Source organism: Vanellus vanellus, assembly GCF_965231255.1.
Source record: "Vanellus vanellus genome assembly, chromosome: Z".
NCBI lineage: Eukaryota > Metazoa > Chordata > Aves > Charadriiformes > Charadriidae > Vanellus > Vanellus vanellus.
The window spans coordinates 34,364,702-34,378,036 of record NC_138908.1 but is presented as its reverse complement, the minus strand read 5'-3'; the positions used below and the strand labels follow the sequence as shown (position 1 = coordinate 34,378,036).

The 13,335-nt window shown below is 44.4% G+C and overlaps 1 protein-coding gene across 2 annotated transcripts in view; it reads right to left on the bottom strand.

Moving 5' to 3' along the window:
- NRG1 (neuregulin 1) overlaps window positions 1–13,335 on the bottom strand; it is a gene marked incomplete at its 5' end in the record, with an annotated part of 184,635 nt that overhangs the window by 124,902 nt on the left and 46,398 nt on the right. For both annotated transcript variants that reach the window (XM_082497200.1, XM_082497201.1), the window contains one exon: window positions 10,417–10,467. In XM_082497200.1, coding sequence (XP_082353326.1) covers window positions 10,417–10,467 — 51 coding nt within the window. The remainder of the gene's footprint in view (window positions 1–10,416; window positions 10,468–13,335) is intronic.

Here is a 13,335-nt window from a genome sequence, read left to right as displayed (position 1 = left end):
AGAAAATACTGACATCCATCAGATACAATTCATAAAGGACAATTGCTCCAGGGCATAGCTTTCTTTTCAAAAAACAGAGTGGGTGTTTTGTGATCCTTGCCATGCATTTCCATGCTACTGCAGATGCAACTGAAAATTACTGACTAGCTGACTACCGCTAAATATTTAGATCACACTGTAAAAGGCTGCTCCTTAATTGCTGCAGTGACTACAGTGATTACTTCTCCTCTCTGTACAGGGGGAGAATGTCAAGAACAGCAGAAACCATTAGGAACCTGCAGGAACATTTTGATAATGAAAGTCACAGGAGATACAACTTTCCCACTTTGCATCCAATTAGGAGGGGTTACCAAAAGGCAATTTAGAAGAGATGTGGACATGAAAGATGGAATGGTAATTTCTTCCCAAGGGTTTAGCTTGGCTCCCACTGTACTGTGAGAATACTGCTAGAATAGGAATGTGAAAGAAGGGTATTGCTTTTAATTTACCTGGTATGAACTGCTATAATGTAAATTGAGTCTCAGGCATAGCGTACCACTATGTTTGTGAAGAAGCTAATGAGGGGATACAGTGATGGCTTTTCAAAGCCATGCATCTATGAAAAGATCACATTTAAGTATACAGTGCCCTGCCTATGACCTTTGAAATATAACTTCTGTCACGCAGTTTGCATTTTTAAGAAGTAAAAAGTAATTTATCAAGGGGTTATTCTTAAGCAAATGGGAACTTACTCAAAGCCACACACTTCAGAAGTTACCCTGAAGACAACACTGTACTTTTCTATTCACCTTTTATCTACTACTGTGTTACCCACTGCTCTCATCTTCTAGAAACAGATTTGATCAAATGCTGGGGCACTTCCAGTTATTAAAGTGGTAGGGACTCTGTGGATTCCTGCTCAGGAACAAAAAGAGCCTAGGAGACCCAGCAGATAACTCAGAGGGGTATCTTCCCTTCCCCTACTGCTCTCTAAGAAACTTTGTTCCTTCTCCCTAGACAACAGCATCTGCCTTTTGTGGTTGACCAGAACTGCCTCAATTGGAAGCACAGCATGAAAACAAAGCATTTGACCCAGTCTCTTGACTTCTTTGTGTTTCATTCATTTTGTGTTTCTGCTTTGTCACAGACTTCCACTGCCAGACCATGAACTTGAAACAACCTTTCATGGACCAGGGCCCTGCTATGTCACAGAGTGTCTCTGTTTACAGCTGATGCAGCTTAAGTCCTCCTCTGGGAGAATGTGGAATAGAAAGCCCAGAACATACCATCTAAGAAAGCCAGTTGTGCGTGCCCAGCAAATCTCCAGGCATGCTGGGGTGATTCAGTTTTGAAAAATCAGTTTTCCTTTGGAACTTTCCTCTTTGTTGGACTTTTCCCACCAAAGCTGAAACAACAGGAAGTCCCCCTCCAAAATCAAGAAAGTGGGCCACAAACATGTCTTTCTCAGGACAGAAGGGCCTCCTGAGGAGCACAAAGGACCTTGCATTGGTAGTCTCTCCTGGGGTTAACACAAAAGGGTGCCTCAGGGCAAAATCTCTTTGGGGGTAGGCAGGTATTGTTGGGACAATAGGTAGAAGATAAGGAGATGAATGGAATTTCTGGGCTATCGGGGTAAGTTGGGAATTGCCTATTTTATTAAAATACAAATACTATTCTGTACCCATGCACACATTCACCATTTTTGTCTGTTGTGAGTGTCCTTTTTCCACACGTGCTCTGAACTCTTTGGGTCCTTTATGATTCCCTACAAAGCACTGACATTCTGGATTCCAGCATAGTTAATGACATATCTTGATTTGCTGGAGTGCCTGAAATAGATGTATGCTCCTGTCAAGGTCATGTATTCCATGTTGTTCACAGATCTCTGCCCAGCTAGTACTAGTATCACTGCCTGTCATGTACCTTTATTCAGTATGAACTACCTAGATGCCTCAAAAAAGACATGGAAGAGGAAAGACTTTGAGAGGGCTGATCTAATGCTACCAAGTATGTTCCTAATTGCTATCCAGAAAGCGTATAGCCAGCAGGGAACAGGAGTCCTTGACCACCTGTTTTTGTCACAGTAACAATGCTAGGGACTTCTTCCCATGAAAGACACAGCGACCAAAGCACCAAGCTCAGACCACCAACACATCCCTGTGCTACAAGCTCATGCCCTCTAGTATAGCAGAGGCTATGCTGGCAAATCAGAAAGGTGCTGATTTTGGTCTCAGGTGGGCACATAGCACATGTCACTTCAGCATAGTGGGGGGAAGAAGTCAGAAAGGCATAAATTAATGCTCTGTTAGGAAAGGTTTTGCCATGATTAGACCCTCTGGAAGAAACTCAAAGAAACCAGGCTTACCAGCAGACTCTTGAAGTGAAATTCCCATACAACTTACAGGGTCTCAGAAATGGAGGTCCTGAAATACTCAGGGATCCTTAAGAAAGCTAGGGATGGAGCCTGCAGTCTCCCATCTCTGAGACCCAGCTAAAGCAGCAATTAACAAAGTGGCTTTTTGTCAGCTACCCTGTTGTGAGGATGTGGGCCTGCTCAGGAAGGACATGGGAGACCTGGTCACCCTGGACGTGGAGATGGCTGAGGTACTCAACGACTTATTTGCCTCAGTCTTCACTGAGAAGAGGTCTAACCACACCGTCCAAGTTGCAGAAAGCAAAGGCAGGGACCCAAAGAATGAGGAACTGCCCTCTGTAGGAGAAGGTTTGACATCAGCTGAGGAACCTGAAGGTGCATGAATCCATGGGACCTGATGAGATTCATCTGTGGGTCCTGAGGGAACTGGCCAATGAAGTTGCCAGGCCACTATCCATCATATTGGGGAAGTTGTGGCAGTCCGGTGAAGTTCCCACTGACTGGAAAAGGGGAAATATAACCCCCACTTTTAAAAAGGAAAAAACAGAAGACCTGGGGAGCTACAGACCAATCAGTCTCACCTCTGTGCCTGGCAAGATCATGGAGCAGATCCTGCTGGAAAATCTGCTAAGGCACATGGAAAATAAGGAGGAGATTGGTGACAGCCAACATCAGCTTTGCTAAAGGCAAATCACGTTTGACAAAATTGGTGGCCTTCTACAATGGTGTTACAGTGTTGGTGGGTAAGGGGAGAGCAACATATGTCATCTACCTGGACTTGTGCAAAGCATTTGACACTGTTCCGCACAACATCCTGGTCTCTAAATTGGAGACACATGGGTTTGACCAATGGACCACTAGCTGGATAAGGAACTGGCTGGAGGTTGCAGTCAAAGAGTTGCAGTCAAGAGCTCCATGTCCAAGTGGCGACCAGTGACGAGTGGTGTTCCTCAGAGGTCAGTACTGGGACCGGTGCTGTCTAACATCTTTGTCAGTGACATGGATGTTGGGGTGGAGTGCACCCTCAGTAAGTTTGCTTACGACAACAAGCTGCCTGGAGTGGGTGACAAGCTGGAGGGAAAGGATGCCATCCAGAGGGACCTGAACAGGCTTGAGGGGTGGCTCTGTGCCAACCTCATAAAGTTACAAGGCCAAGTGCAAGGTCCTGCACCTGGCTCAGGGCAATCCCATGCACAAATATAGGGTGGGTGGAGAATGGATTGAGAACAGCCCTGAGGAGAAGGACTTGGGGGTGCTGGTTGATGAAAAACTCAACATGAGCTGGCAAGGTGCACTTGCAGCCCTCAAGACCAACCGTATCCTGCGCTGCATCAAAAGAAGCATGGCCAGCAGGTCAAGGGAGGTGATTCTGCCCCTCTACTCTGCTCTCGTGAGACCACACCTGGAATACTGCATCCAGCTCTGGAGCCCCCAACATAAGGACATCGACCTGTTGGAGCGCATCCAGAGGAGGGCCATGAAGATGACCAGGGGGCTGGAGCACCTCTCCTATGAAGACAGGCTGAGAGAGTTGGGGTTGTTCAGCTCGGAGAAGAGAAGGCTCCAGGGACACCTTATAGCAGCCTTCTGGAATCTGAAGGGGGTCTACAAGAGGGCTGAAGAGAGACTTTTTACAAGGGCATGCAATGATAGGATGAGGGGTAATAGCTTCAAACTGGAAGAGGGTAGATTTAGATTAGATATTAGGAAGAAATTTTTCACTATGAGGGTGGGGAGGCACTGGAACAAATTGCTGAGGGATGCTGTGGAGGCCTCATGCCTGGAAGTGTTCAAGGCCAAGCTGGATGGGGCTTTGAGCAACTTGGTCTACTGGAAGGTGTCCCTGTCCATGGCAGGGGCTTGGAAGGAGATGATCTTCCAGGTCCTTTCCAACCTAAACCATTATATGATTCTATGATGTCCATCACCCACCAGTGAGGACACATTCAGTTTTGAAAAAATTGATCTACTGTTCCCTTTTGCTGAATGATGGGAAGAGTTTCTGTTAAGACCTTGGACAGAAGAAGATGATCCACCACATCTTAAAGGCAATGGAGGGCAGGCCTGTGAAATTCTTTCAGGAATATTATAAGCAACAGAAACATTTGAAGTTGCTGGCATACAAGTCACAAAAGCTGAGTAGGCTGTCCCACATTTGGTAGTACTTTTCATGGTGTAATCTTTGACCTCAGGAAAGCACAGCCTGAAATAAATAGATACAAACCATTGCCTTCAGACTTACACATATATACTTTATAAACCTACACAGGTATATATACTTATACATAAAATACTACTGCCTCATCACATACAAATGCTGATGCAAGTGCTATCCTTATAGATTTATTCTTACGTGCACAAATGTACAGTTAGCTGAAGCCAATGTCCGTCAAACCCTTCCACTCTGGCAGCTGCATTTAAGCTATATAAACTGTTGCACTTCTTCTTTTGCGACTGTTATGTCAGCTTCTTCCAATTTTAATACTGCTTACACCCATCATTGCCTTTTACCTCTCTGACTTCCATGAAGGAAAAAAAAACAAGAAACCCCAGCACAGAATAGAATTGACTCTATACTAGTGGTGTTATCTCAGAAGTTTGACACGTACAAACTTCCCAGTGGAGCTGCCTAACCCAGCTCAGGTCCTCAGTGCCAACCCAAGCTCTCCTTCAGAGCAAGGCTGGGAGACCAAGAGTGCAACTACAAAAAACCCTGCAACATTAAGTGGTTTGGAAGCAGACATTTAATGTCATACCAGTCTTAGACTGGGAATCGTGCAAAAGGTTGAAAGCTGTGTCTCTGGGAAATGTTATCTATTCACATGAGTTTGCCCTGTCTGTGAAATTTGAGCACAGGAAACAGTATTTACCATGCCAGATCAAATCATAAGGGTACTGAGATTACCACCGCATTGCCCACTGTGATTAGTGTCCACTGTGGGGAAAGAAACTGGAAAATACTGCACACTATGCTAGGTTTTAACAGGGGACCGACACACATCTTCATCTCTACTCTTTCGGTAGGATTTCACAAACCAGGAAGCTTAACCTCATTTTAAGTTAAACAAGAACTGGTTATCTGACCCTGCCTTTGCTCACTCACTGTGTCCTTAGAACAAAGCAAAGTGTTTTCCCCAGAGAAGATTATTCAGAAATACAAAACCACTGAAATAACAAAGCAAAATGCATGAGGTGGTACAGTGTTTTCCTCTGCCCCACTGTCCCACCAAGGTATCAGGTATATGGCTTTCCTGGAGAAGCAGCCTTTCAGTCTGTGGAACACTGTGAGTTAAATGCTAATGGTTGAAGATGTCAGACTAACGTTACAAGGGCAGGAATTGGGAGTCCTCCTGTGCTGGCATAACTGCAACCTGAGTAATTGCCTTCACCATCTGAATTCATTCAGCTTTGTCAATTGGTTACAGTATTCTCTTCCCATCCTGCCCCAAGTGACTCTGCCCTGTTAGTAGACTCTCCTAAAACAATTCTGCTTTTTCACCCAAAGATAGCTGCATTTCAGAAGTCACTGATCTGCTACCAGTGTATTTAGATTTTATGACAAAACAGCAGAGTCTTGCAATTCACATGGACCTCAGAATGTAAGAAAGACTACAGAGTGGAGTTTCACTCTTCATGTGCCTTTTCTTGATTCCACAAATTTTGGCCACGCATCATAGACAAGCACACTCCTGCAGGTACCTGTGCATGAGTACAATTAAAAAAGATACAATAAACAAATCTAACCGAAACTCCAAACATCAGATAGCAGGATGACTTGAGTGGTCTAAGGACTTGTTACAAATCAAGATGACTCTTTAAACAATTGCTTGAAATACCAACAAAATCAGAAGGTTTGGATAAGTATCCCAAAGGCAGAAGAAACAGCCACATAAAGCCTATGTCACTGGAGGCCCAAGCTTTGTGTCTTCCAGAAGAGTTGATTCAGGTTTGTATGATTCTTAGACAAAATTCATGTTTTTTGAGGGTGGACTCCTGTCAGGTATTACATACATAAATACAGGGGATGAGGACTGGATTCACTTTAGGAGATGAAGGAAAGCAGAAACTAGCAGAAATTTAACTTTCTTATTAAGATTTTGGGACACGGATGATTTACTGGCCAGCCTGCTTGCCTTGTATATGTAAAAATGTTCCTGTTAAAAATACTCTATAAACCAATGACCCTAACACCATGTCATAGAAAGTTTTACTGCTCAGCATGGAACACTTTAATCAAAGCAGCTCAGTATTGTACTTGAGAAAATGTGACAGGCAAAAAGTCTTTGCACGCCTCCTTTCTACATGCTGTATTTGCTCTCCATTTAATATGCAGGTTGGAATCTGTTACTGCACCATGAAAAGATGAAGTGTTAGGAAGGTGCCTTGCTGTGCCAGGCTTGGAGCTTGCAAGTTAATAATTCCAGAGACACGAGATGAGCAGTCCAAACTGACACACTTCTCCAACAAATCTTTCTTTTTAAAATTGCTGTGCAGGTTTTAGAGGACAGCATGAAAGTCTGTGGGAAAATTAGATTAAAGTCATTTAGGGGACAGATGACCAAGACTGGGTCTTTACCTCCAGCCAAAAGCTAAACAAACTTGCTCTGTACTCTTCTGAAAAAGAAGTCAGAGGCAAAGTGGGATCAGCCTCCTACCAGCTCTTCATCCATACTCCTGCCTCCAGCTGGGCATCATATCTACCTGCTAGACAGTGGACAGAAGGATGCATGCTGCAGAGAATATGCTCCACGCACATCCAGTGCCATGGTTGCCAGCTTACCGTCTTGCGCAAGCAGACAAATCTGAGCTGAGGATCCCAGTGTAAGACAATCAGGTCTGAAACATGCAGAGTACAAAGCCCTGTCTTTTTGCTGGAGGAAGTGCCTCCAGACATTTTAGGGAGCAGGTCTTAGTGGGCAGCATAAACAAGAGCATGAAGGTAATTCTGCAAGATGCAACTAAGCAAACGTTTCTGTCTGTGATAAAGAGTCTGAAATATACTTACACAGGCTCTGTCTCTGTCCAACTTCTTAATTTCCTGCTGCTGCAAATACTCAGCTTTTTATCTAGTTTAGCCCACAAAGCATGGTTTTCCAAACTGTTGCTGTTCGTAGAAACAGTAAGCTAAGGTGCTGCATCACTCCTGGTCTGTACACCTGTACTGTGCTGTAGGTGGTTCCCATGGAACAGGAGCTGTGGTCATTGTAAACAGCCTCTTTCCCACCACTCGCCTTCTCCCCTCTTGCACCATTTGAATGTTCCTGCAGAATACCTCCAACCAGGAGGCTGTATGCAGTACTGGTGAATTTAACCTGGGAAACCTGATTGCTTTTGAATTTTCTTTCCAGGTATGTTGTAACTTAAAACAAGAATGCAAGACCACTTTTATAAAGAAAAGGAATACTGGCATATGTATGCTATTTTTGCCTATCAAGGTGAGAAGCCAGATTCCTTTAACAAGTCGCAGAAGAGTAAAAAGACCACCGCATTTTCATTCTCTAGTCTTGAATACATAGTTGACTGAACCCATAAAACCAAGGCAACTAGAGTGAAATCTCAGATTTACTTTTTCCACTGCAACTCCTGAGCAGAAGAACGTCACAGGGTCATAAGTCACATCTTTCAGAGCACAGCAATCCTGGAAACAAGGGGAGGAAAAATGTATTCCATCCCCAAATTGTTGTGATGTGCTTAAGAATGGCCTCTGAAGTCCTTGGTAGTGAGAGCACACAGCGCTCCAATTGCTGTTGGTTTGTTCACTCCGTTCAGCAGGAAAAAACATATCACAGAGAGCTCCATTGTCAAGGAAAATGAAAGCTGTAACTTAGGTTTCAATGTTACACAGTACAAAATAAATATATATGGAACAACCCTAGGACTGGGGTGGGAGAAAAGGTGGGAAGCACTTCTACCTGCCAGGGGCATTGTGAATAATCAATGCCACATAGTCTCATACTATGAAACAGGACACAAAAGCATGAATTTCCTCCTCTTCCCTTTGACTACTAACACCGCCTCCCCCGCCCTGCCAAACAACAACCCGATCACCAGCCCTTTATGTGAAACTGGGAATATATCAGTCTTTCCTTTCTCCTTTATTTAAGAATGGAGCCCCACACTCTCAAAACAAGCTGAATTTTGACAAGTGTAGGTACATCTGAACATAAATGGGTAGAGGGAGCTTCAGTTTTGTGATGTTCATTGTGGAGTGTTTTACAGCAATGGGATTTTTTAAACTTTTAGCTCTCTGAATATCTGTCTGTCACTGGAACTCCAGAAAAGCAAAGCATGACACATGTCTATTCGCTTGTGAAAGCCCAGGGGAGAGAGCCTACTGAATCACTCTGCTGTTCTCAGGTCTTTCCCAGCGTCTGGCCAACAGTGACAGTGCTGGCATGTTCTCTGAAACATCTGCTATTGTCTGGGAAGTGGAAGGAAACAGTTTATTTTATCTCCTGTAGCTGTTACGAGATTGACAGTGACAAGTGTGAAATGGACATGTCCCACTGAAATTCAGAAAAGAAAAGCCCTAAACAACTTTAGAATAAGTACGTGGACTCAATTGCCTTATTGCTCTGTAGTGTGAGTAGACATTCACATATGTTAGCAATAAACTTGGCTCATTCCTGCTTTATAGTACCTTTCCTACCCAGCATAGGCAGCAATATCCAATAGTGCTCTCTCTTCTCCATTACTTGTTCTAGTCATTGAATAGTTCTACTTCCAATTTACATCAGTGCAACTGAGAACAGAACAGATAGAAATGACAATTTTAAATCACTCCAGGAATTACTCCTGCCTACTCTGCTGCTATGCCTCAGAGGAAAAAGAAGGCTAAAAACATCAACTCTTCTCACCTTGCTGGCAGAAAGCTTCTCAGTCTTTTTAAATAACCTATCAGATTTCTAAAATTCCTTCAACACACACTTAAACCACTAATCAGTCTAATAGCCGAGAAGAAAATCTACAAAAATAAACCTTTTGTATCTCATATAAATGATGAAAAATGTTCAGAATACTGTATCTAGAGATTTGGATTTTACCATTTCCCCCTTGTGCTGCTACAGTAGCTATGAGATGTGAGTTAAGGACATCTATGTACAGTCTGCTATCAAGCACACACCATATTTTATAGCAACAGTGGGACTGTCAGGGTGGACTGGACCACTGGTCTGTCTCACCTGACACCCCGTTCCTGGCACCCAGCAATACTTACTGCTTAAGAAGAAGGTCAGTGTCCTTCTTCCCACAACCCTGCTGACTTTGATTGTGTGAAATGTCCTTCCAGACTGCTCAAAACCAGCCTGGGTAGATGGTGGATTTGGGTCTAGTGAAGAGCTGGAAGGCTCTACCTGATGGTTCTCAAGGGTGAAAGTGCATAGGATTATGGCTGTAAAACATGCTTCCCTGGGAAGCATTACTACAGAAGAAGAGTCACTGGATACCTCCCTGGTATCCCCACAGCTCCCAGTGTGCTCCTGAGATGAGCAGAGAGACAACCACTCTTCCCACGAAGGGGAATCATTTCTGGTTCTCTGTCCCAGCAGAGGGAAGACACACAAAAAGATGCCATCACCTTCCTCATCCTCTTCCCAAGAGCAGTGGGGCACAGGAGCTCTAACATGCACCAGTTGGCACAGGGATGAAGGGAATTGCACTGCAGCTGGGGATGGATGGACCTGAGGATGTTCCAGCTACCCTAGGGACAGGGACTGTGGAGGCAGAGGCAGAGGAGACAGTGTTTGAAGCCACACATTGCCTGGGGAGGGCTGGGAAGGGAATTCCAAGTAGGAAACACTGGAGCAGTTTCCTCCTCCTTTGCCTTGTGCAAACGTGTGCTTTGTACCTTCCTGAAGGAAGGTACAAAGCACATGGCTCTGAGAGTTGTATTCATAATATATAAAAGAAATAACAGCTGTATCTGTAGTGCAGGAATCCTACTCAGTCACTCCCGATCCCTTATTGTAGGTTTAGATAAAAGAACATTTTTTTCTGACCTAGGAAGTGAGAAATGTACCTGAGAGTCTTGCCAGCAATAATTTAAAAAACTTGTATATACTTACAGGAGGAAGTGTTTGTTCCTTCTGTTGAAGCTTGTATCCTAAACATGGGTTCTGCAACACACAGAAGTAACAACAAAGTTGTAAGAATACAGCCACAGCTACATGGTTATACTGGAGAAGCCTGAACATGTTCCTCCAGTACAGCTTTCTTTTTTTTTTTCTTTTTTTTTTTCTTTTTTCAGTAATCAGAAACCCACCAAAGCAGATAAAAAATGGGATAGCTTGAGAAAGCAAAGAACTTCAAAGTTGGTACAGCATGTCCTAGGCACACTGTGAATAATCAATTAGAGCAAAAATGCTCCGTAGTCCTGGGAGGGAAGGCCAGGAGAAAACTGGCAAAGAGAGAGCAAAGTTTTCAGCTGTTTGTGACAGCATCAGAGGAAAGAGGAAAGCAGTGAGTGTTGAAGTTCCACATGATGACCCAAGAAATGTTAGCTTCTTATCTTCTTCTCACATAACTCCAAATGGACAGTCAACCGTCCAGGTTTATCACACCTATGGCTAAGAACCTCTGTGGCTTGAAAGAGAGCAGGGCCCATGAGTGCCTTCACATCTGTAGAGAGTTGTAGCTGGAAGGGACAGCAGGACACGTTCCAGACCAAAATGGGACATAGCAGCAGCCTCAAAGTGGTTCAGAGAAAGGAAAAAGAAGAAGCATTCTCAAGATGGCAAATAATCTTGTAGGACACCTGAAGGAAACAGACCTCAACAGAAATCATATAAAGGAAGCACTCAGGAAAGTTAATGGAAGAAGCAAGCTAGCCTGAAGCTAGGACTGAACCTCGTGAGCTGTAGGAACCCAAACCATGCAGCAAACTAGAGCCATGCATTTGGGTGGCTGCATGGGCTTTCACTGTCTTAGGCTCCAGCAAAAAAATGGTGTCCTGCATGAATAAAGAATTCAAGAGTGTGCTTGAGGAGTACTATCAGCTGGAAAGAAGAGTTTGCAGAGAGAGCACTTTGCCTAAGGCAGCAATGTGGTGTGCCACTGTGGAGAGGGCTGAAGGAAGTCAGGGTGGCTAGCAACCAGCCTGTGGATCCTAGGGACTGTGTCAGGCATACTGCGTGCTCTCTAGTGAAATATTTAACAACATGTCATGTCAGGCAGAAAAGATGAGTCTGTTGCCTAATACAGTCAGGTTTTAGGCACAATAAAACCACACTTAAAAGCTAAGACTGCTCTGTAAGTCCTCCTATCACCAAAAAGTAACTATCAATAATCCAGGAGACCCAGCTCCTGGTGATTTAAACACCAGCATCTCATGGTAGCCTATCTCAGATTAAAGAAGCAACACACTAATAACTTATTTGCATTTGCAAGGACTGGAAAAAAATCAGCAGTGCCCAAAACCTCAGATGCTATCAGTCAGTAGGAGACTCCTGTAGTGGCAGAGAAAGCTGACACAGTCTGGACCCACGGCTGGGTGAGAACAGTGGGAAAAATGGCACCTGGGTGGGTTTGGGACTAAGCAGGTTTCTGCTCCAGCCACATAGCAAAGACCTGGTTGGAGCTCCATGAGAAGACCTCAATAATCAGCTGCTGAACGTGTTGCTTTCTGCTCTCCTTCAGAACAACAGCGTGATGTGCCACTTGGCATGAAATTTGCCAGTGCAGTGACTGCAGCCAGCCTTTTGAACATCCCAGCTTCATCCTCTCCAGTGGCACAATAGCAGTAAAGTGGAGACCAGTACTGTAACAGCAGGCACTGGAAGGGGCATAAGCAGGGAAAGAAACCACTCAAGAGCAAGCAATTTAGTTCATGGGAAAGAAGGGAGTGAAATGCAAGGACTGCATTCTGGCTGCAGAAGGGAGAAGGCAAGGCGAACCCAGTGGAGTTGGAGTCAGTGACCAGCGTGTCACCTCCTTTGAATAAAATGGTTCCAACGGTTACAGGACACTTGCTATTAGCTATGTGGTCTCATACATATCCAGTCAAGCACCAGTGACAGGCCCCACTGAGAACATGAAAGAATACGGGCACATCCAATGGCTCTTCTGTCAGGCAGCAGTGCCAAGATTTCAGAAGTAGGTCGCCACACACACAGATGCATCAAAGGAAAGGCTGCAGGCATGCTAAATGCAAAATCTGGCAATCACACTGTTTTCCTTGATCTAGCCTACAAACACTGTCATCTCACACTAAAACCTGTCTCTGCCAGACATAGTTTTCTCAAAAAAGCTAGCAGGACCCCAGCCTCTTTGCCAAGCAGGATATGTGCATCTTGTAAATCCTTGGGATGCTCGGCTTACACACGCCTATCCACAGCTCCCTCAGCCAAACTCAGCAGTAGAGACAACTGCTTGTACTGTGCCCATATATAAAGTAACTCTAATAGTTAAAATAATGAAAGTGACTTCTCACTGGGGTCAGTTCCAGGAGTAACTCTGGAGGCGTGCAATCTGCAACTGCAGGCGGGATGCTGAAAGCAATATTCCACCAGCCTGAAAGGAAACCATCTGGAGAAGGCTCCTAGTATGCCAAGGCAACTTCAGAAGTGGTTAAACTACACAGTGAGTTACCTGTCTACATTCACAGACCCTGCAGAGCTGTCAGGAATTGTGTGTAGGGCCCTGAGGAACAGAACAGTCTACACAACAGGCTTTCTGGATCAATATGTCTATACACTCTGCAAATTCATATGCAGCTGCTAGGATTTACAGGAACAGGAGCAAAAAGATTTTTTTCAAAAGAGTTCCTAACAACTCAAATACTTTTTCACTTGGGCTGCCGCAGGCTGACAACTGGAGGCCAAGTTAGCATCCTCAATACAGCTCCAGGATATTAAAAAGTATGCATAACCCTTCTTCATTCATTTCACAGTCCCTGAAGTAGCTCCAGTATTCAAGGTGATATGCCAGTGCTGGATGTAGGCGAACTGTTGTCTGCTTAGAGGGAGCAGGTTCAGAGCTGCAGAAGC